This window comes from Salvelinus namaycush, chromosome 17, assembly GCF_016432855.1.
Source record: "Salvelinus namaycush isolate Seneca chromosome 17, SaNama_1.0, whole genome shotgun sequence".
Classification (NCBI taxonomy): domain Eukaryota; kingdom Metazoa; phylum Chordata; class Actinopteri; order Salmoniformes; family Salmonidae; genus Salvelinus; species Salvelinus namaycush.
Window position 1 is genome coordinate 3,366,397 of NC_052323.1, and position 20,603 is coordinate 3,386,999.

The 20,603-nt window shown below is 43.2% G+C and overlaps 1 protein-coding gene across 1 annotated transcript in view; it reads right to left on the reverse strand.

Moving 5' to 3' along the window:
- The window catches only part of LOC120062235 (GPI ethanolamine phosphate transferase 2-like), a 117,000-nt gene that overhangs the window by 66,456 nt on the left and 29,941 nt on the right, over positions 1–20,603 (reverse strand). The window contains exons 5-6 of the mRNA XM_039012054.1: positions 6,178–6,316; positions 3,330–3,542 (exon numbers count right to left, since the gene is read on the reverse strand). Coding sequence (XP_038867982.1) covers positions 3,330–3,542; positions 6,178–6,316 — 352 coding nt within the window. The remainder of the gene's footprint in view (positions 1–3,329; positions 3,543–6,177; positions 6,317–20,603) is intronic.

Here is a 20,603-nt window from a genome sequence, read left to right on the forward strand (position 1 = left end):
ATTGGGCATGCCGTGTGTTTTGTCCTATATTTATATGTTATTTATTACATTTTTGTAATCCCAGGCTCCCGTCCCCACAGGAGGCCTTTTGCCTTTTGGTAGGCTGTCATTGTAAATAAGAATTTGTTCTGAACTGACTTAGCTAGTTAAATAAAGGTTAAATAAAATAAATCACATTAAATTAACGCACATGCAATAAATTGAGAAATACTGCTCTATGCTATAGTCTGCCAGGTAACACACACAGGTGTGGTGTATGTGTTGTTGTCGTCAAATTCCATAATTAATACCTTTCATCACTGTTAAAATACTTACTTCATTTAAACACAATCTTACACTGTAACTATGTAGAACTGTGTGTGTGTGTGTGCGCACGTGTGTATGTCCGTGTGTATCTATGCGTCTATTTACACTCCCCTCCATATGCATTTGGACAGTGAAGCTAAACATTTTTATTTGGTCCTATACTCCAGCATTCTGGATTTGAGATACCATGTTTCATATGAAGCAACAGCACAGAATGTCACATAATATTTGAGGGTATTTTCATACAAAACTGTTCTACAGTTTTTAAATGAAAGCACTTTATATATCTAGTACCCACATTTGAAGATGTCATAAGTATTTTGACAAATTCACTTATAGTGTATATATAGTAGTCAAACGTTTAGTATTCGGTCCCATATTCCTTGCACACAATGACTACATCAAGCTTTTGCCTTTACAAACTTGTTGGATGATAAAGAAAATTACTCCAGTCATTAGTCACCCTTCATTTTCTATTGGACAAAACACAACACAACCAAAATAAGCTGCAAATGCATTCAACGAGTCACAAGATTGATGCAGTCATTCCTTGCTAGGAACATGGGGCCAAATACAACACTTTTGACTACTTTAATACACTATAAGTGAACGTTGAACAAATACTTATGACATCTTCAAATTGGGGGACTAGATATATAATAGATATAGAAGTCCTTTCATTTCTAAACCGTAAAACAGATACGTATGAGAACACACTCAAATAAAATATGACAATACTGTCGCCTCATATGAAACATTTGATCTCAAATCCAAAATGCAGGAGTATAGAGCCAAACGTAAAATGTTTAGCTTCACTGTCCAAATACATATGGAGAGGAGTGTATGTGGCATAGCACTCAGTGAAAGAACATGTGTGTCGCAAGAGGGCTTGTTTTGACACAAGCTGCGTTTACACACACAGTCCAATTCTGATATTTGTCTTTTGACCAATCCTATCAGATCCTTTTTCAAAGCAGATCCGATCGGTCAAAAGACTAATCGGTGACAAAAAAAATATCAGAATCAGAATTCATTCTGAAGTGGGAACCGTACCTCCAATGAATATGGAATATGTTCCTATACTGTCGAGTTGGAACACCCGCAGAGAATCATCAAGGGATTCTGACATGTCAAATAGCGCCTAAATTAACACACACAGCATGGGGAACCTGAGGAAATCAAACCCACAACCCTGGAGTTGCATGTGAACCCCTTTTACCTCTGTACCACTTTATTTCTGTACATTTATATTGCACATTTGAGACCTCCCTTTTTTAGACGATGAACCACATAAAAGTGCAGGAGCAATTTTGAAAACTGGGAAGAGAGACTGTCTAAATGGCCTATTACAGATCGTCCACTGTAATAGACCAAGCACAGGGTCTATTAGCATCTCAGAGTAGACAATTGGTCCTAAGTGCTGAGAATAGAGACATTTTACTCCTACTCTTATGGGCAGAAATAAAAGGTAAGCATGAGGCATCTGTGGTCATAAGAGTCACACCTAGTCAATAGACATTTAGGATAGCTCATGAGCAGTCAGGAGTTACAAGCAGGTCTTGATAATCTAAAAATGGTGTTGTTAAAATAATGCTTTGATTTTTCTATATGATCAACCCATAAATATCCATATAATTATCCATTTGGAGTGCAATTTCACGTTGTTAAAAAATATGCCTAAATTGGACATGCCTATAAATTGGGCAATTGAAGGAAATCTAGAGCTTATGTTAACTTTGATTGTGTTCAGTGAAAATGATAGGCCTTTCAAATGTTGTATGGAACATTATATACAACATTATCGGCAAGTGACTTAATGCCTACTGTGCCAGAGCGATTTAGAGTTGTAAAATGGGAGTGACGAGTGTGTTGATATAATGGTAACATTGTCAAAATTCTGCTTTTAACAACCATCAGAATTGTAAAATAAAAAATAAAAAAAGTATGCATGCCAGCATATTAGGCAATAATTAAGAATAGGCAAAGTGATCATGTCAGGCGAAAATGACAGACAGCTTATCAAACATTTTACCATTGCAATATTTGATGTCCAGTCACATTCACTGTGGTTGTCTAAAGCGTGATACAGAGTTCGCAGCTGGCGTTGCCTCATCACGATTGGTTATTCCCCATCATTTGCAACAATGTCAATGAGAAACATCATTATCTTTCCTTCGCAGTACCTCAAAGTGTCGTGATTACCAGACGAGATAAACTTTTAGGACATAATTTTACTCTTGGCTCAGAGTTTGTCTGAGCAGTGTCTTAACATTATCCTAAAACCTACTCTGAGCTGGGAGGTTTGTTGTCTTAAAAGGGATTCCTAGGACCTTTTCTGAGATGCTTGTGGATACGGGCCCAGGCTTCTTCTTTTGTGTCTCACAGCCTCACTTTGACCTGTATACAACACAGCCTAAACACAGCAGCCAAGATTGAAATGGAACTACGGGGGCAGTGTGTGTGTGTGTGAGAGGAAGAACCCCTTAAGGTGGATAATCGTATCCTTTCTATTTGTTTCTTTCTTTGACAGTGATTCAGTAAGATAATAGAGGTAGGAGAGTGTAGAACCCTGCAGAGGGGGGCTGTGTGTGTGTGTGTGCAGACAGAAAAAGAGAGAGAGGGGAAAGGAGGGCAGGATTGTGAGGCAACCAAAGGCAATCTTTGTGACTCAACCCTGTTGAATCCTTTGCGGGTGTCAATACATTTATTTACAGACTTAAAGGATTCCAGGGCCAGATGCTGTGTGTGTGTGTGTGTGTGTGTGTGTGTGTGTGTGTGTGCGTGTGTGCGTGTGTGCGCGTGTGTGCGTGCCCACGCCACAAATGGTATGTATGTGCCTAAGCGCCTGTATACTTGCTTGTGTTTGTATTAGTAACACACTTGAATTTAGCTACTTGTCCTTGGCTTTTTCTGATTAGCTTTGTACACACGAACAACTCTGTAGATTTGGGAGGCTGGGAGCTGATTTAACCTTTCTCTGCTCTGATTTGGCACTACCACTGCACTGCACCATTCCCTCTTACCTTTCTCATAGGCTGGCATGCTGTCCTTCAGCAGGCAGCTCAGCTGGTGGCCGTTGAGGTGCAGGAAGCGTAGCTGGTCCCTGAGCGAGGCGTCCTCCACCACGGGCTGGATGAAGCGGCCCACGCTGTTCTGGGAGATGGGCAGGCCCAGACCAAGGGCCAGGGTTGGGGTCAGGTCCACCTGCTCTACTGTTGGCGGCTTTTCCATCCCCACTGGTTATAAGGAGTAAAGAGAGGAGATAGATTGAGGGGAGTATCTCAGGACATAGAGACACATGCCTGGAAGGAGGCATACAGGCAAAGACACACAGTCTTGTATAAATTACCTTCTGGGGACACACAATTCAGTCCCATTCAAAATCATTTGAGAAGTTACAGGGCAGAACATTTGAATCCCTAATCAACCCCTACCATGCCATATTTTTTAAATAATTATTGATTTAGTTTGTGGAGCACAACTTAAAATACAACAACAACATATATTTATATTTTATCAATGCTGTGTCCAGTTTTTCGGTTTAATAAAAGCTCTTCTTTTATCTTAATACTGACAGTTGAGTTGACAGGTTAATCCAGAAGATGAATTCTGGTGTTCTGCTCACGTCTCAGAGGCCCTACAGTACAAGCTACTGCATGAGCCTGTCCATCATTTCTCAGCCAGTCTCTCAGGACAATCTGATCAGCCTGAAATAAACCCACGTAGAGGAGGGATCTCGGCAATATATGTGGCGAATGAGGAAACAATTATCACATTCACATGGACGGCCACCGACACGTTCGTCACGGAGCGGCGAGATGTTAACGAGCTCCTCTTCACACGGTGTCAAGACGTCACCGCTTCTCACAGTGTGAGAGCTCAGCTGAGAGATGGTGGTGTCTGTGTGTACGTGAAATACATCATCATTTCTCACAGTCAGAGCTCCGTTATGTGAGAGAGAGTATGTGTGTGTTTATATATTTACAGTTGAAGTTGGAAGTTTACATACCTTAGCCAAATACATTTAAACTCAAGTTTTTCACAATTCCTGATATTTAATCCTAGTAAAAATGTCCTGTTTTAGGTCAGTTAGGATCACCACTTTATTTTAAGAATGTGAAATGTCAGAATAATAGTAGAGAGAATGATTTATTTCAGCTTTTATTTCTTTCATCACATTCCCAGTGGGTCAGAAGTTTACATACACTCAATTTGTATTTGGTAGCATTGCCTTTAAATTGTTTAACTTGGGTCAAACGTTTCAGGTAGACTTCAACAAGCTTCCCACAATAGGTTGGGTGAATTTTGGCCCATTCCTCCCGACAGAGCTGGTGTAACCGAGTCAGGTTTGTAGGCCTCCTTGCTCGCACACGCTTTTTCAGTCCTGCGCACAAATTTTCTATAGGATTGAGGTCAGGGCTTTGTGACGGCCACTCCAATACCTTGACTTTGTTGTCCTTATGCCATTTTGCCACAACTTTGGAAGTATGCTTGGGGTCATTGTCCATTTGGAGGACCCATTTGCGACCAAGCTTTAACTTCCTGAATGATGTCTTGAGATGTTGCTTCAATATATCCACATCATTTTCGTTCCACATAATGCCATCTATTTTGTGAAGTGCACCAGTCACACACCCCCACAACATGATGCTGCCACCCCCGTGCTTCACGGTTGGGATGGTGTTCTTCGGCTTGCAAGCCTCCCCCTTTTTCCTCCAAACATAACAATGGTTATTATGGCCAAACAGTTCTATTTTTGTTTCATCAGACCAGAGGACATTTCTCCAAAAAGTACGATCTTTGTCCCAATCTGCAGTTGCAAACAGTAGTCTGGCTTTTTTATGGCGGTTTTGGAGCAGTGGCGTCTTCCCTGCTGAGCGGCCTTTCAGGTTATGTCGATACACGACTCGTTTTACTGTGGAAATAGCTACTTTTGTACCTGTTTCCTCCAGCATCTTCACCAAGGGCCTTTGCTGGGATTGATTTGCACTTTCCGCACCAAAGTACGTTCATCTCCAGGAGACAGATGCGTCTCCTTCCTGAGCAATATGACGGCTGCGTGGTCCCATGGTGTTTATACTTGCGTACTATTGTTTGTACAGATGAACGTGGTACCTTCACGCGTTTGGAAATTGCTCCCAAGGATGAACCAGACTTGTGGAGGTCTACAATTTTGTTTTCTGTGGTCTTAGCTTGATTTTCCCATGATGTCTAGCAAAGAGCCACTGAGTTTGAAAGTAGCCCTTGAAATACATCCACAGGTACACCTCCAATTGACTAAAATTATGTAAAGTAGCCTATCAGAAGCTTTTAAAGCCATGACATAATTTTCTGGAATTTTCCAAGCTGTTTAAAGGCACAGTCAACTTAGTGTATGTAAACTTCTGACCCACTGGAATTGTGATACAGTGAATGATAAGTGAAATAATCTGTCTGTAAACAATTGTTGGAAAAATTACATGCACAAAGTAGATGTCCTAACCGACTTGCCAAAACTATAGTTTGTTAACAAGAAAAGTGTGAAGTGAAAAACTAGTTTTAATGACTCCAACCTAAGTGCACGTAAACTTCTAAGGTCAACTGTATTTATCCAGGCGTGTATGCGTGTGTGGCTCAGGCACTCTGGAGTAGGCCCCTGCTTATCATAAGATATATTAATCCTCACTCAGGAAAAATGTGGCTATGTGAAAACAAATGAAAATGCATATAAAAGGGGTGGACCGAAGCTACGATATTTTCACTATATCGTTATGGAGCCGTGCTGTGATATGGATTTGAACACGGGTGTGAATGTGCCTAGTTGTGCACTGACAGCAAGACAGACAGACTGACAGGCTAAAGGATAACAGGAGAGCCAATGAAAGTGCTTACCTTTCCTCTTGAAGGCAGGGCTGATGAGCACCAGGGGGGTGTTGACCTCATGCGCAGACGAGCCCCCGTGGCTGCCCGTCTCGGACATCCCGTGGTCCCCACACAGCACCAGCAGGTAGGGTAGTGCACCCTCTGTCTCCTGAGGACACATGGGACACAAGCAGACCAAATGTTGACATATGGCCATTTATCAGAAACTTAGCATATATTCAGTAAGTGGCCCATGACATAAGACTGAGTCTGGGGAGGGAAAAACTCTGTCTTCATCAGCCTCAATAGGCTATCCTTCACAGATAATGCCAGCCTAAAAGTGCCAGCAGTAGTACTATTGTATCCCTTCGGCAGTTTGTAAGCATAATGGGTTCATATATTCACATTGTAAAATAACAATTGTTCCACCTGTGCAGTCAATTCAGGGCTACTTCAAAATTCTAGCCACGGTCATCTGATCTCTACTCAACTCCCTACGAGGGATTTATCAGGAAGAAAGTGTGGGCTTCAACAGGTAATAGAAACGCACAGTCAGCGGAGAAATGGGGCTCGTGGAAATATCTGTTTGAAATAGAGGCCTGCTGCTGGAAGAAGCAGCCTCACCTCATGTCCTCCATTCACTGGAGCGAAACAGTGGAGTTTCTAAACAGCGCCTGAGGGGCTAGGCTCACTCTCTCTTCAGGGAATGGAAGGTGGTTAGCTCCGTTTCACTTCAAAGAACCTCTCAGGCACTCTCCTCCAAACTAGCCTGCCTCCTTTAGCAGTGCAAGCTAACGAAAGCCTGAGTCCCTACCAGGTTTAGCTGCTCGCCCTAACCAAGCTAGCTATTTTCAAATCAATGGCATTTTAACGCTAAGTGAGCGAGCTACGCTCCAAACCTTCCTCCTCGTCAGCAGCCTGCATAGCCAGCTACTCTCATGAGTAGTTCATGCTAAATGTCTCATCTACTGTAGACTATTATATCCATCTCCTGGTAGATTATACTACCCCCCAAAAATAAGCTAACCCTCTCTGAGAGCTGAATCTGTACTGTACAGTATATGCATGAGGAGGCAGAGAGACGTGATCTGGCAAAGTCACCTGTGGCCATTCCAAATATAATTATGCTGTCATGCGACCATGAATATCAAGCACTCGTTGATACATGCTTTATTTTTCCCAAAGCCAGTTTCAAACTATCGGGTGGCGAGAAATTCCGACTGCGTCTTCAATAGAAAGTTATTTCGGGTTTTGGGAAACCCATGTCAGGCTCCTCAGAACTCACCAGGTAGCTAGTAAGGAAGCTAGTAGCACTGCAGCAGTAAATCCAAGTAATTCAATAAGCCACATTTCACCAAAATGTCTAGGCCTATTAATTAATTCAAGAAGCAATACTGCAATACTGAACTCAAGCAATACTGAACTCAAGCAATACTGAATGACAACAACAGTATTAACTGCAAGCGCAAAGACAGTTGGGCTTTACGTAATAGTCATTTGCGCTGCGCGGAAAAAGGGACACAACTCCCATGGATGAAGTCTGGAGATTAAGAAAAGTGAAGTCGAGGCCTCGAGCCCCCACAACACTTGGCCAACTTTGATTGGTGTTTAAGCAGCGAGTCAGGGACCTGCTCGCCACCACTACTCTGTGAGCTTTCCTGACTGCCAGGCAATTTGTATTTCTGCTAAACAAACCCAAGGCCTCCTCAAGCGGGGTGCTTAGCACCAGCAGGAGAGCGTCAATCTGCCAGACGTCGGAAGTTGCAGTTGCAGTCTGGTGGAAGGCAAGGAGACAAACGTTGAAAAGTCTGTCAGGAATGAAGATCGATGAACCGCGGGCGGGAAAAAAAGAGTGGCCTTATCACCCTGGATTGGGTTATTCGTTCAGTTGAGTCTTTAAGGAGGTAGAGCAAAAGGAACAGGGGAAAGAGAACAATGCTCCTTTCCCTCCCCTGCACTGAGGCAGCCATTGTGATTTACGATGCGGTACTGCAAGTGTGCTCATTTGTAGCCTACCAAATACATATGTTGCCATGCCTTATTCCGATTGATTTAATGCCAAGCTTCTGGGAGTAATCAACAAATTGTAAATGTTTCACAAAGCGGAATGAACAACACGACACCAACGAACTGCTTCTTTTCAACAAAAAATAAACTCATCCCATTTTCAATGAAAGACAATTTGTCTTCAACTTTTCACACGGCAAGTTGTGTGGGTGAAGGGGAGTGCAATTTGCAGCACCATTACAGAGTTTAGATCATAACGTGAGAGAGTGATGTCCTAGGAGAATAGGGGCTGACCCTGAGGCAAATTGTGGCAAGAATTAAAAAGGAAAAGGTAAAAGGATGAGGGATGGCCTTGTCCTGCATGTCAACCTCCTATTACAGAGGTCAGCACTCAACAGAGCTTTAAAAATAGGAAGAAAATCAATACTTTTCAAACCAAATGACAAACGTTCTCGGAAGTCTGAGCGTCTTTGCTGAAACGTTGATTGCTCAGGAACCCATAGCGAATGCGCCAGATCAAGACCACTATTGAAAGCTGTGGACTTCATGCCTTTGAATGTCATAGTGACATGGAATGTCAAACCAAAATGGATAAATGCATGGACGTTCTCTGGGTAGTGGCAAAAAGAGGATGTTTTTATGGATTGTTCTGTGGCTTGAAACAGAATACTCAAAGTGCTTTGACTCACAATTGAAGTTTGAAATATTCTGGTTTCACCTTTTAAAAATGCACAGTATCCGCAGAGAATTCCTTTGGGAGTTTTGCAAGGAAAATGTTTTACCTTCCCAAAACAATCATTGATCACATTTTCAAACATGTTCTTTGAGGTCCCCTTAGAGGCCTCAGGTTCTTTCCATGAGTGATGAGAGACCCCTTTATCAGGCCAAGCTTTCTGTGAAGACTATCTACATTGAAGAGGTTCCGCTTTGACTTTCTACATTCAAGTTCTCAAAATATTTAATTTCAAGTAGTCAAGGTATACTTTTATTTGTTGATAATAATATGGAGAATGCCTTGCCTCAGTTGTCTATGGAATTGACCCATAGATAATTCTATGGGTGTGTATCTTTAGTGATTCAATACACATATTGATACTTGGGCTTCAATATGATACTGGAACAATGACATACACTTTGGAACCATTCAATACAATAACATGGTGCACGGACAGTGTAATGTCATTTGGTTTTGCCTAACGGTAATAAACACACCATGAATGTGTTGGGTCATGGATAAGACCAGAGTTACTGTGGGAAAAGTATTGGCCTGTGTGTGTTTGATAAAGGAACGCTCCGCCCTTTCAGATAAGACAGAAACACCAATCACTTGAGGCTGAGAGCAAAGGTTAATTTGACTCTGTGCTTTAAGGGACAGACTTATCTTAAACTTCTCATTTGACCACAGTACACAGTCAGCTCCGATATGGCCATGTTTTCCTCTTCTCTGGAAGACCACCTCCGCTGCTCTGTCTGTACAGAGATCTACACCTAGCCAGTTGCCAGCCAGCACAACCTCTGCATTTTTAAAAACTTTTATTTAAGCAGGGAGTCACCTTTGAGACCAGGCTCTCTTTCACAAGGGAGCTCTGCATATACAATTTCATAGGCGCAAAATCTCAAATAAAATATAAAACAAGTAAAATCCACCACACCACAAATTGAAGAAAAACTATTACATTCGTCAATAAGAAGGTCCCCAATCAATCATTTTAAAGTCACCTGTGGCCATTCCAAATATAATTATGCTGTCATGTGACCATGAATATCAACCACTCGTTGGTACATGCTTTATTTTTCCCAAAGCCACAGTTTCAAACTATCGGGTGGCGGGAAATTCCGACTGCGTCTTCAATAGAAAGTTATTTCGGATTTTGGGAAACCCATGTCAGGCTCCTCAGAACTCACCAGGTAGCTAGTAAGGAAGCTAGTAGCACTGCAGCAGTAAATCCCCAGTTCATCCCACGTTTAGGGTTAGTGCACACACAATGTATGTTTTAGTTGGTTTCAGGTGCTTTAAAACTAAAAGTGGATTTATCTAGTTCGGTGGAGACTCAAGGAACGTCAAGAGTTAACCAACCTTGTGAACGGGTTTGGTATCTCATGTTTTTATATTTTAACAGCAGAGTTAGGTAAGTCGGAAGCTTGAGTAAACAAAAAGGGAATAACGAAGTGATCTACGGGACCTTAATGAGGACCAGCCAGCCTTTTGATACAGGATGAAGTGGTGATTAATAAAACTGTCACCTGTGGTTTAAATGGGTACTTTGGGATTTTCCCAGAGTCAGATGAACTTGTGGATACCATTTTTATGTCTCTATGTCCAGTATGAAGGAAGTTAGAGGTAGTTTCGAAGGGCCAATGCTAACTAGAGTTAGCGCAATGACTCGAAGTCTATGGGTATCTGCTAGCATGCTCGCAGATACTCATAGACGTCCATGGGTTGCCAGATCATTCTCAAACCACCTGTAAGAAACCTGATCCAGGCCTATTTCATTCAGCCTTTGAATGAGAATGTAATGGTCAACAGTGTCGAAGGCCCTGGGAAGGTCTATAAATAAGGCAGCACAATGGTTTTTATAATCTAAGCAATTTAACACATCATCTAGAACAAGCATAGCAGTTGAAACGGTGCTATGCCCAGGTCTAAAACCAGACTGGTGCACATTAAGAATAGAATGAAAAGTTAAAAAAGTTCTTAGCTGAGACTTGGCCAGGGATTCTAAAACGTTTGGAAAGGCAAGATCATTTAGAAATGGGATGGTAGTTATCTAAGTCAGAAGGATTTCCTTCTTTATATAGGGGGCGGATATGTGTAACGTTCCAGATCTTAGGGAGAACACCAGAAACAATTGTCAAGTAAAACATATTATGGTAATGATTCTAGGGCAGAGCACCGCAGTACGTGTAATGAACACGATGGGAGACAGAGAGCTGGTTTCAAGAGCAGGGCGCAGCAGGTGTGTATTTGTAAAGGACCACAGGAGGAGGCAGGTAGCTGGGTCCAGGGGCAGGCAGAAAGTCATACACAGGGGGTCCAAAAAGGCAACAGTACAGGCAGGGAAAAGGCTAGTAACACCGTCAGGGAGATCAGGCAATAGGTTGATAACAGGAAATCCGATAGGCTAAAGTACAGGCAGGGAATAGGTAAAAGGAGTCGTTAGTGATGCAGGAAAAAAACTATCATAAACGGGAGGATTTAGATTACGCAAGTATAAACACCATGGGACCACGCAGCCGTCATACCGCTCAGGAAGGAGACACATTCTGTCTCCTAGAGATGAACGTACTTTGGTGCGAAAAGTGCAAATCAATCCCAGAACAACAGCAAAGGATCTTGTGAGGATGCGGGAGGGAACAGGTACAAAAGTATCTATATCCACAGTAAAACGAGTCCGATATCGACATAACCCGAAAGGCCGCTCAGCAAGGAAGAAGCCACTGCTCCAAAACCGCCATAAAAAAGCCAGACTACGGTTTGCAACTGCACATGGGTACAAAGATCATACTTTTTGGAGAAATGTCCTCTGGTCAGTTGAAACAAAAATAGAACTGTTTGGCCATAATGACCATTGTTATGCTTGGAGGAAAAAAGGGGAGGCTTTTTCCTCCAAGCATAACACCATCCCAACCGTGAAGCACGGGGATGGCAGCATCATGTTGTGGGGGTTCTTTGCTGCAGGAGGGACTGGTGCACTTCACAAAATAGATGGCATCATGAGGCAGAAAAATTATGTGGATATATTGAAGCAACATCTCAAGACATCATTCAGGAAGTTAAAGCTTGGTCGTAAATGGGTCTTCCAAATGGACAATGACCCCAAGCATACTTCTAAAGTTTTTGGCAAAATGGCTTAAGGACAACAAAGTCAAGGTATTGGAGTGACCATCACAAAGCCCTGACCTCAATCCTATAGAAAATGTGTGGGGTGTGTGAGCAAGGAGGCCTACAAACCTGACTCAGTTACACCAGCTCTGACAGGAGGAATGGGTCAAAACTCACCGAACTTTGTGGGAAACTTGTGGAAGGCTACCCGAAACGTTTGACCCAAGGTCAACAATTTAAAGGCAATGCTACCAAATACAAATTGAGTGTATGTAAACTTCTGATCCACTAGGAATGTGATGAAAGAAATACAAGCTGAAATAAATCATTCTCTCTACTATTATTCTGACATTTCACATTCTTAAAATAAAGTGGTGATCCTAACTGACCTAAAACATTAAATATCAGGAATTGTGAAAAACTGAGAATAAAAATGTGGCTAAGGTGTATGTAAACTTCCGACTTCAACTGTAGGTCTGTAACATTTTGGGTCTAGAGTGTCTCCCCCTTTGAAGAGGAGGATGACCGCGGCAGCTTTCCAATCTTTAGGGATACGAAAGAGAAGTTGAACAGGCTAGTAATAGGGGTTGCAACAATTGCGGCGGATAATTTTAGAAAGAGAGGGTCAAGATTGTCTAGCCCGGCTGATTTGAAGGGGTCCAGATTTTGCAGCTCATTCAGAACATTGGCTATCTGGACTTGGGTGAAGGAGAAATGGGGGAGGCTTGGGCAAGTAGCTGTGGGGGGTGCAGGGCTGTTGACCAGGGGGAGGGGTAGCCAGGTGGAATGCATGGCCAGCCATAGAAAAATGCTTATGGAAATTCTCAATTATCGTGGATTTATCGGTGGTGACAGTGTTTCCTAGCCTCAGTGCAGTGGGCAGCTGGGAGGAGGTGCTGTTATTCTACATGTAATTTACGGTGTCCCAGAATTTTTGGGAGTTTGTGCTACAGGATGCAAATTTCTGTTTGAAGAAGCTAGCCTTTGCTTTCCTAACTGCCTGTGTATATTGGTTCCTAACTTCCCTGAAAAGTTGCATATCGCGGGGGCTATTCGATGCTAATGCAGTACGCCACAGGATGTTTTTGTGTTGGTCAAGGGCAGTCAGGTCTGGAGTAATCCAAGGGCTATATCTGTTCCTGGTTATATATATTTTTTTGAATGGGGCATGCTTATTTAAGATGGTGAGGAAAGCACTTTTAAAAGAATAACCAGGCATCCTCTAATGACAGAACGAGGACAATATCCTTCCAGGATACCCGGGCCAGGTCGATTAGAAAGGCCTGCTTGCTGAAGTGTTTTAGGGAGCGTTTGACAGTGATGAGGGGTGGTCGTTTGACAGCAGACCCATTACAGACGCAGTCAATGAGGCAGCAATGACTGAGATCCTGGTTGAAGACAGCAGAGGTGTATTTGGAGGGCAGCTTGGTTAGGATGATATCTATGAGGGTGCCCGTGTTAACGGATTTGAGGTTGTACCTGGTAGGTTCATTGATAATTTGTGTGAGATTGAGGGCATCTAGTTTAGATTGTAGAACGGCCGGGGTGTTAAGCATGTCCCAGTTTAGGTCACCTAACAGTACGAACTCTGACAATAGATGGGGGGCAATCAATTCACATATGGTGTCGAGGGCACAGCTGGGGGCAGAAGGTGGTCTATAGCAAGCGGCAACGGTGAGAGACTTGTTTTTGGAAAGTAGAAGCTTAAACTGTTTGGGCACAGACCTGGATAGAATTACAGAACATCTCTGCAGTAGATTGCAACGCCGCCCCCTTTGGCAGTTCTATCTTGTCGGAAAATGTTATAGTTAGGGATGGAAATTTCAGGGGTTTTGGTGGCCTTCCTAAGCCAGGATTCAGACACAGCTAGGACATCCGGGATGGCAGAGTGTGCTAAAGCAGTGAAAAAAACAAATTTAGAGAGGAGGCTTCTAATGTTAACATGCATGAAACCAATGTTTTTACGGTTACAGAAGTCAACAAATGAGAGCACCTGGGAATGGGAGTGGAGGTAGGCATTGCAGGGCCTGGATTAACATCTACATCACCAGAGGAACAGAGGAGGAGTAGGATAGGGGTACGGCTAAAGGCTATAAGACCTGGTCGTCTAGTGCGTTCGGAACAGAGAGTAAAAGGAGCAGGTTTCTGGGCACGGAAGAATAGATTCAAGGCATTATGTACAGAAAAGGGTATGGTAGGATGTGAATACAGTGGAGGTAAACCTAGGCATTGAGTGACGATGAGAGAGATATTGTCTCTAGAGACACCATTTAAACCAGGTGAGGTCACCGCATGTGTGGGAGGTGGAACAAAAGGGTTAGCTCAGGCATATTGTAAGTCGCTCTGGATAAGAGCGTCTGCTAAATGACTTAAATGTAAATGTAAAATTGAGCAGGGCTGGAGGCTCTACAGTGAAATAAGACAATAATCACTAACCAAAACAGCAATGGACAAGGCATATTGACATTAGGGAGAGGCATGCGTAGCCGAGTGATCATGGAGTCTAGTGAGTAGCTAGGTGGGCTGGAGACACGGCGATTCAGACAGCTAGCGGGCCGGGGCTAGCAGAAGGGCCTTAGGGGAACGTCGCAATGGAAGAGTCAGTTGTAGCCCCCTCGGGCGTTTACGTCGGCAGACCAGTCGTGATGGATTGGCAGGGCTCCGTGTAGTAAAAGGGTCCAGGCCAATTGGCATTGTAGCCCAAGAAAATTGGCTGATGGACAGCTAACAGTCTGATATGCTCTAGACAGCTAGCGGGCCGTGGCTAGCAGATGGGCATTCAGAAGACGTCGCGACGGAGGAGCCTGTTGAAAACCCCCTCGAGGCAGATTACGTCGGTGGACCAGTCGTGATGGATCGGCGGGGCTCCGTATCGGCAGTAAAAGGGGTTCAAGGCCAATTGGCAAAATAGGTATTGTAGCCCAAGGAGTGGCTGATGGACCTCTTCAGCTAGCCGGGAGATGGGCCTAGCATAGGCTAGCTCCAGGCTAATTGGTGCTTGCTTTGGGACAGAGATGTTAGCCAGGAGTAGCCACTCGGATAGCAGCTAGCTAGCTGCGATGATCCAGGTGAAAAGGTTCAGAGCTTGCGGTAGGAATCCGGAGATGTGGGGAAATAGAGTCTGGTATGCTCTGGGTTGAATCGCGCTGTGCAGACTGGCAGGAGTTGTACGGGCTAAAGGTTAGCTGCTGACAGCTAGCAGTGGCTAGCTGACTACTAGCTAGTAGCTAGTTAGCTGGCTAGCTTTTGTTGGGGGTTCCGGTTCTAAAATAAAATAAAATAGCAGATCCATACCACATTGGTTGAGGCTGGTTGCAGGAGAGTATGTTGGAGTTGAGGTTAAAAAATATATTTTTTAATATATACGAAATATGTGCGAAGAACATGAAGAAAAAAGATACGACAAGACGAAGACAAAGACGCCTGACTGCTACGCCATCTTGGAACTCTGACAATGACGGCCTACACCAGCCAAACCCGGACGACGCTGGGCCAACTGTGCGCCGCCCTAAGGGACTACCAATCACGGCCGGTTGTGAGACAGCCTGGATTTGAACCAGGATGTCTGTAGTGACACCTCTAGCACTGAGATGCTGGGTGTTTCCCACACATCTGTCTGAGTTAGAATCGCCTGTCCGTCCATCCACCACTCAGTCTGCAGTCCCACATCGACTGTAGACGCATGGAGAGGAGCGTGGTCAGGAACATAGTCACTGTCCAGCCACCGTGGGTCAACTCTCTGTTCGGCAAAGTGTTTGACCGCACCCAGAGGCGTCTTGGGAGGTGGACCAGCAACCTGTTTGAACACACTCAGAGGCTTCTGTGGAGCTGGACCTGCGGTACCAGGGAGAGCAATCTTCTGCTCCGAACCAAGATTAGCTCCAAGGATGCGGCTGGCATGGACATGGCTGAGTTTGGGGGGGTTTCTAGATTGATGGATATCTAAACCACTAGATGTTGTCATCTGTGAGACTGTGATGGTATTCCTAGCTTAGATGACAAATAACGGTTAATTCTGTTCAAAATTACATTATTCCACAGATCATAGTAACACATTTGTATTAATGATTTAAAACAGATTTTCAACGCAGTATTTAGGAGTTGCGTGTACTTTAATTGCTTTCTATAAATATACTACTGTACATCCAGAAAAAAACTACGAAAACAAAAAATGTACAACAGGAGATCAAGAGGAGACAAACAGTAGAATCAAAACCAACTAAAAAGAATGAGCCACAAACAGTGAATAATCTTCACAGAACATAGAGGATGAAAAGCAAATCCCAGCATTTTTGTGTGTGTGCGTGCATGCCTGTGCTAAGAAGGGATCTGAGAGCCACTAGTCTGAAAATCACATTAAATGAGCTTAAAGTGTTAGGGAATACTACTGTACTAGGGAATGGAACAGGCAATGGAAAAGGGGATAGAGTCCAATCCGTCGCTTTTCTCGCATGGTTTCATGCATAAGAAAGCATTGTTGGTTAAGGAACCCGTCTAATAAGCGATGCTCAGTCCTGCATAGCGACAGTGCAACATTAATACTGCATGAGAGTGAAAACAATCACACTGGGGGAAAATGTGCTGTATGCATCATCACTTCACTAAAAATGGGGAGCAATGTCACCTTGAATTTCAAAGCAAACATTAAAACATGACATGTTGTCTACAGACTCTGTATCCTCGTCGGATTGTGAAAACAATGCTAATACAGTTGAAGTCGGAAGGTTACATACACCTTAGCCATACACATTTAAACTCAGTTTTTCACAATTCCTGACATTTAATCCTAGTAAAAATCCCCTGTTTTAGGTCAGTTAGTTTCACCAATTTATTTTAAGAATGTGAAATGTCAGAATAATAGTAGAGAGAATGATTTATTTCAGCTTTTATTTCTTTCATCACATTCCCAGTGGGTCAGAAGTTTACATAAACTCAATTAGTATTTGGTAGCATTGCCTTAAAATTGTTGAACTTGGGGCAAACGTTTTGGGTTGCCTTCCACAAGCTTCCCACAATAAGTTGGGTGAATTTTGGCCATTCCTCCCGACAGAGCTGGTGTAACTGAGTCAGGTTTGTAGGCCTCCTTGCTCGCACACGCTTTTTCAGTTCTGCCCACATATTTGCTATAGGATTGAGGTCAGGGCTTTGTGATGGCCACTCCATTACCTTGACTTTGTTGTCCTTAAGCCATTTTGCCACAACTTTGGAAGTATGCTTGGGGTCATTGTCCATTTGGAAGACCCATTTGCGACCAAGCTTTAACTTCCCCAATGATTCTTGAGATGTTGCTTCAATATATCCACATCATTTTCCTTCTCATGAGCCATCTATTTTGTGAAGTGCACCAGTCCCTCCTGCAGCAAAGCAACCCGACAACGGTTGGGATGGTGTTCTTCGGCTTGCAAGCCTCCCCCTTTTTCCTACAAACATAACAATGGTCATTATGGCCAAACAGGTCTATTTTTGTTTCATCAGACCAGAGGACATTTCTCCAAAAAGTACAATCTTTGTCCCCATGTGCAGTTGCAAACCGTAGTCTGGCTTTTTTATGGAAATTCTGGAGCAGTGGCTTCTTCCTTGCCGAGCGGCCATTCAGGTTATGTCGATATAGGACTCGTTTTACTGTGGATATAGATACTTTTGTACCTGTTTCCTCCAGCATCTTCACAAGGTCGTTTTACTGTGCTGTTGTTCTGAGATTGATTTGCACATTTCGCACCAAAATACGTTAATCTCTAGGAGACAGAACGCGTCTTCTTCCTGAGCAGTATGACGGCTGCGTGGTCCCATGGTGTTTATACTTGCGTACTATTGTTTGTACAGATGAACGTGGTACCTTCAGGCATTTGGAAATTGCTCCCAATGATGAACCAGACTTGTGGAGGTCTACAATTTTTTTTCTGAGGTCTTGGCTGATTTTCCTTGGATTTTCCCATGATGTCAAGCAAAGAGCCACTGAGTTTGAAGGTAGGCCTGGAATTACATCCACAGGTACACCTCCAATTGACTCAAATTATGTCAATTAGCCTATCAGAAGCTTTTAAAGCCATGACATCATTTTCTGGAATTTTCCAAGCAGTTTAAAGGCACAGTCAACTTAGTGTATGTAAACTTCTGACCCACTGGAATTGTGATATAGCGAATTATAAGTGAAATAATCTGTCTGTAAATAATTGTTGGGAAAATTACTTGTGTCATGCACAAAGTAGATGTCCTAACCGACTTGCCAAAACTATAGTTTGTTAACAAGAAATGTGTGGAGTGGTTGAAAAACGAGTTTTAATGACGCCAACCTAAGTGTATGTAAACTTCCGACTTCAACTGTACATAGAATTACCCAAGCAGAACATGGGCTAAGAGTGTACATAATCATAGCAGGAGGAAATGTCACCAGCCATAATGTGCATCTTCTTCACAGCTTTCTATGAGTGCCATTTGCCATTTTCTAGCCTAGGTCTAATTATGCCAGTGTGGGTCTTAAATTATAGGCATGCCACTCAAAGAGGAGCTCTCTCTCTCTCACACACCTTGTTGGGTTCTAGTTTGAAATAGGAGGAGACTCCGCCTAAAGAAGGGTATAAATACTTGTGCTGGTGGAAACATGTTTTTGTGTTTTTCACTCAATATTAGGAAGGTGTTCCTAATGTTTGGTACACGGTATACTTTGTTTTCTGTCTTTCTGTTGTCTGGAGGTCAAACCAAGATTGTTAAAACAGTCAGTCTGGACAACCCCTCCCTGTCACCTCTCCCAGCACTTACTGACACCTACTCTCTCTTTCCATTTACTTTAACCAGCATCATCACCCACTGAGCACCAACCGACACCGGACGTCCATGGACATTAAAAAGTAGTTGAAATGTGGTCACTCCACTCTGGCCTTGAAGCTAACGTCCACAGACGGACCCGGACTGGACCAAATTTGAACCTATCATATACAGTGCATTCGGAAAGTATTCAGACCGCTTGACTTTTTCCACATTTTGTTACGTCAAAGCCGTATAATGAAATTGATTCTTTCTCCACACAATACCCCATAATGAAAACAGGTTTTTGGAAATTTTGCAAATCAAAAACAGAAATATCACATTTACATAAGTATTCAGACCCTTTACTCAGTACTTTTTTTAAGCACCTTTGGCAGTGATTACATCCTTGAGTCTTCTTGGGTATGACGCTATAAGCTTGGCACACCTGTATTTGAGGAGTTTCTCCTATTCTTCTCTGCAGATCCTCTCAAGCTGTCAGGTTGGATGGGGAGATCTCTCCAGAGATGTTCGATCGGGTACAAGTCCGGGCTCTGGCTGGGCCATTCAAGAACATTCAAAGACTTGTCCCGAAGCCACTCCTATGTTGTCTTGGCTGTATGCTTAGGGTCGTTGTCCTGTTGGAAGGTGAACCTTCACCCCAGTCTGAGGTCCTGAGCGATCTTGAGCAGGTTTTCATCAAGGGTCTTTCTGTACTTTGCTCTGTTCATTTTTCCCTCGATCCTGACTAGTCTCCCAGTCCCTGCCACCGAAAAACATCCCCAAAGCATGATGCTGCCACCACCATGCTTCACCATAAGGATGGTGCTAGGTTTCCTCCAGACGTGACGCTTGGCATTCAGGCCAAAGAGTTCGATCTTGGTTTCATCACACCAGAGAATCTTGTTTTTCATGGTCTGAGAGTCCTTTAGGTGCCTTTTGGCAAACTCCAAGCGGGCTGTCATGTGCCTTTTACTGAGGAGTGACTTGCGTCTGGCCACTACCATAAATGCCTGATTGGTAGAGGGCTGCGGAGATGGGTGTCCTTCTGGAAGGTTCTCCCATCTCCACAGAGGAACTCTGGAGCTCTGTCGTAGTGACCATCGAGTTATTGGTCACCTCCCTGACCAAGATTCTTCTCCCCCGATTGCTCAGTTTGGCCGGGTGGCCAGCTCTAGTCTTGGTGGTTCCAAACCTCTTCCATTTAAGAATGATGGAGGTCCACTGTGTTCTTAGAGATGTTCAATGCACCAGACATTTTTTGGAACCCTTCCCGCAGATCTGTGCCTCGACAGAATCCTGTATCAGAGATATACGCACAATTCCTTCAACCTCATGGCTTGGTTTTTCCTCTGACATGCAACTGTCGGACCTTATGTAGACAGGTGTGTGCCTTTCAAAATCATGTCCCATCAATTGACTTTACCACAGGTAGACTCCAATTAAGTTGTAGAAACATCTCAAGGATGATCAATGAAAACAGGATGCACCTGTGCTCAATTTTGAGTCTCATAGCAAAGGGTCTGAATACCTATGTGAATAAGGTATTTCTGTTCCTTAGTTTTTATACATTTGCAAAAAAATCGAAAAACCTGTTTATGCTTTGTCATTATGAGGTATTGTGTGTCGATTGATGAGGGGAAAAAATGCATTTAATACATTTTTGAATAAGGCTGTAATGTAACAAAATGTGGAAAAAGTAAAGGGGTCTGAATACTTTCCCGAATGCACTGTACGTACACTGAGTACACAAAACATTAAGAACACCTGCTCTTTTCATGACATAGACTGACCAGGTGAATCCAGGTGAAAGCTATGATCCCTTATTGATGGACTTGTTAAGTCCACTTCAATCGGTGTAGATGAAGAGAAGACAGGTTAA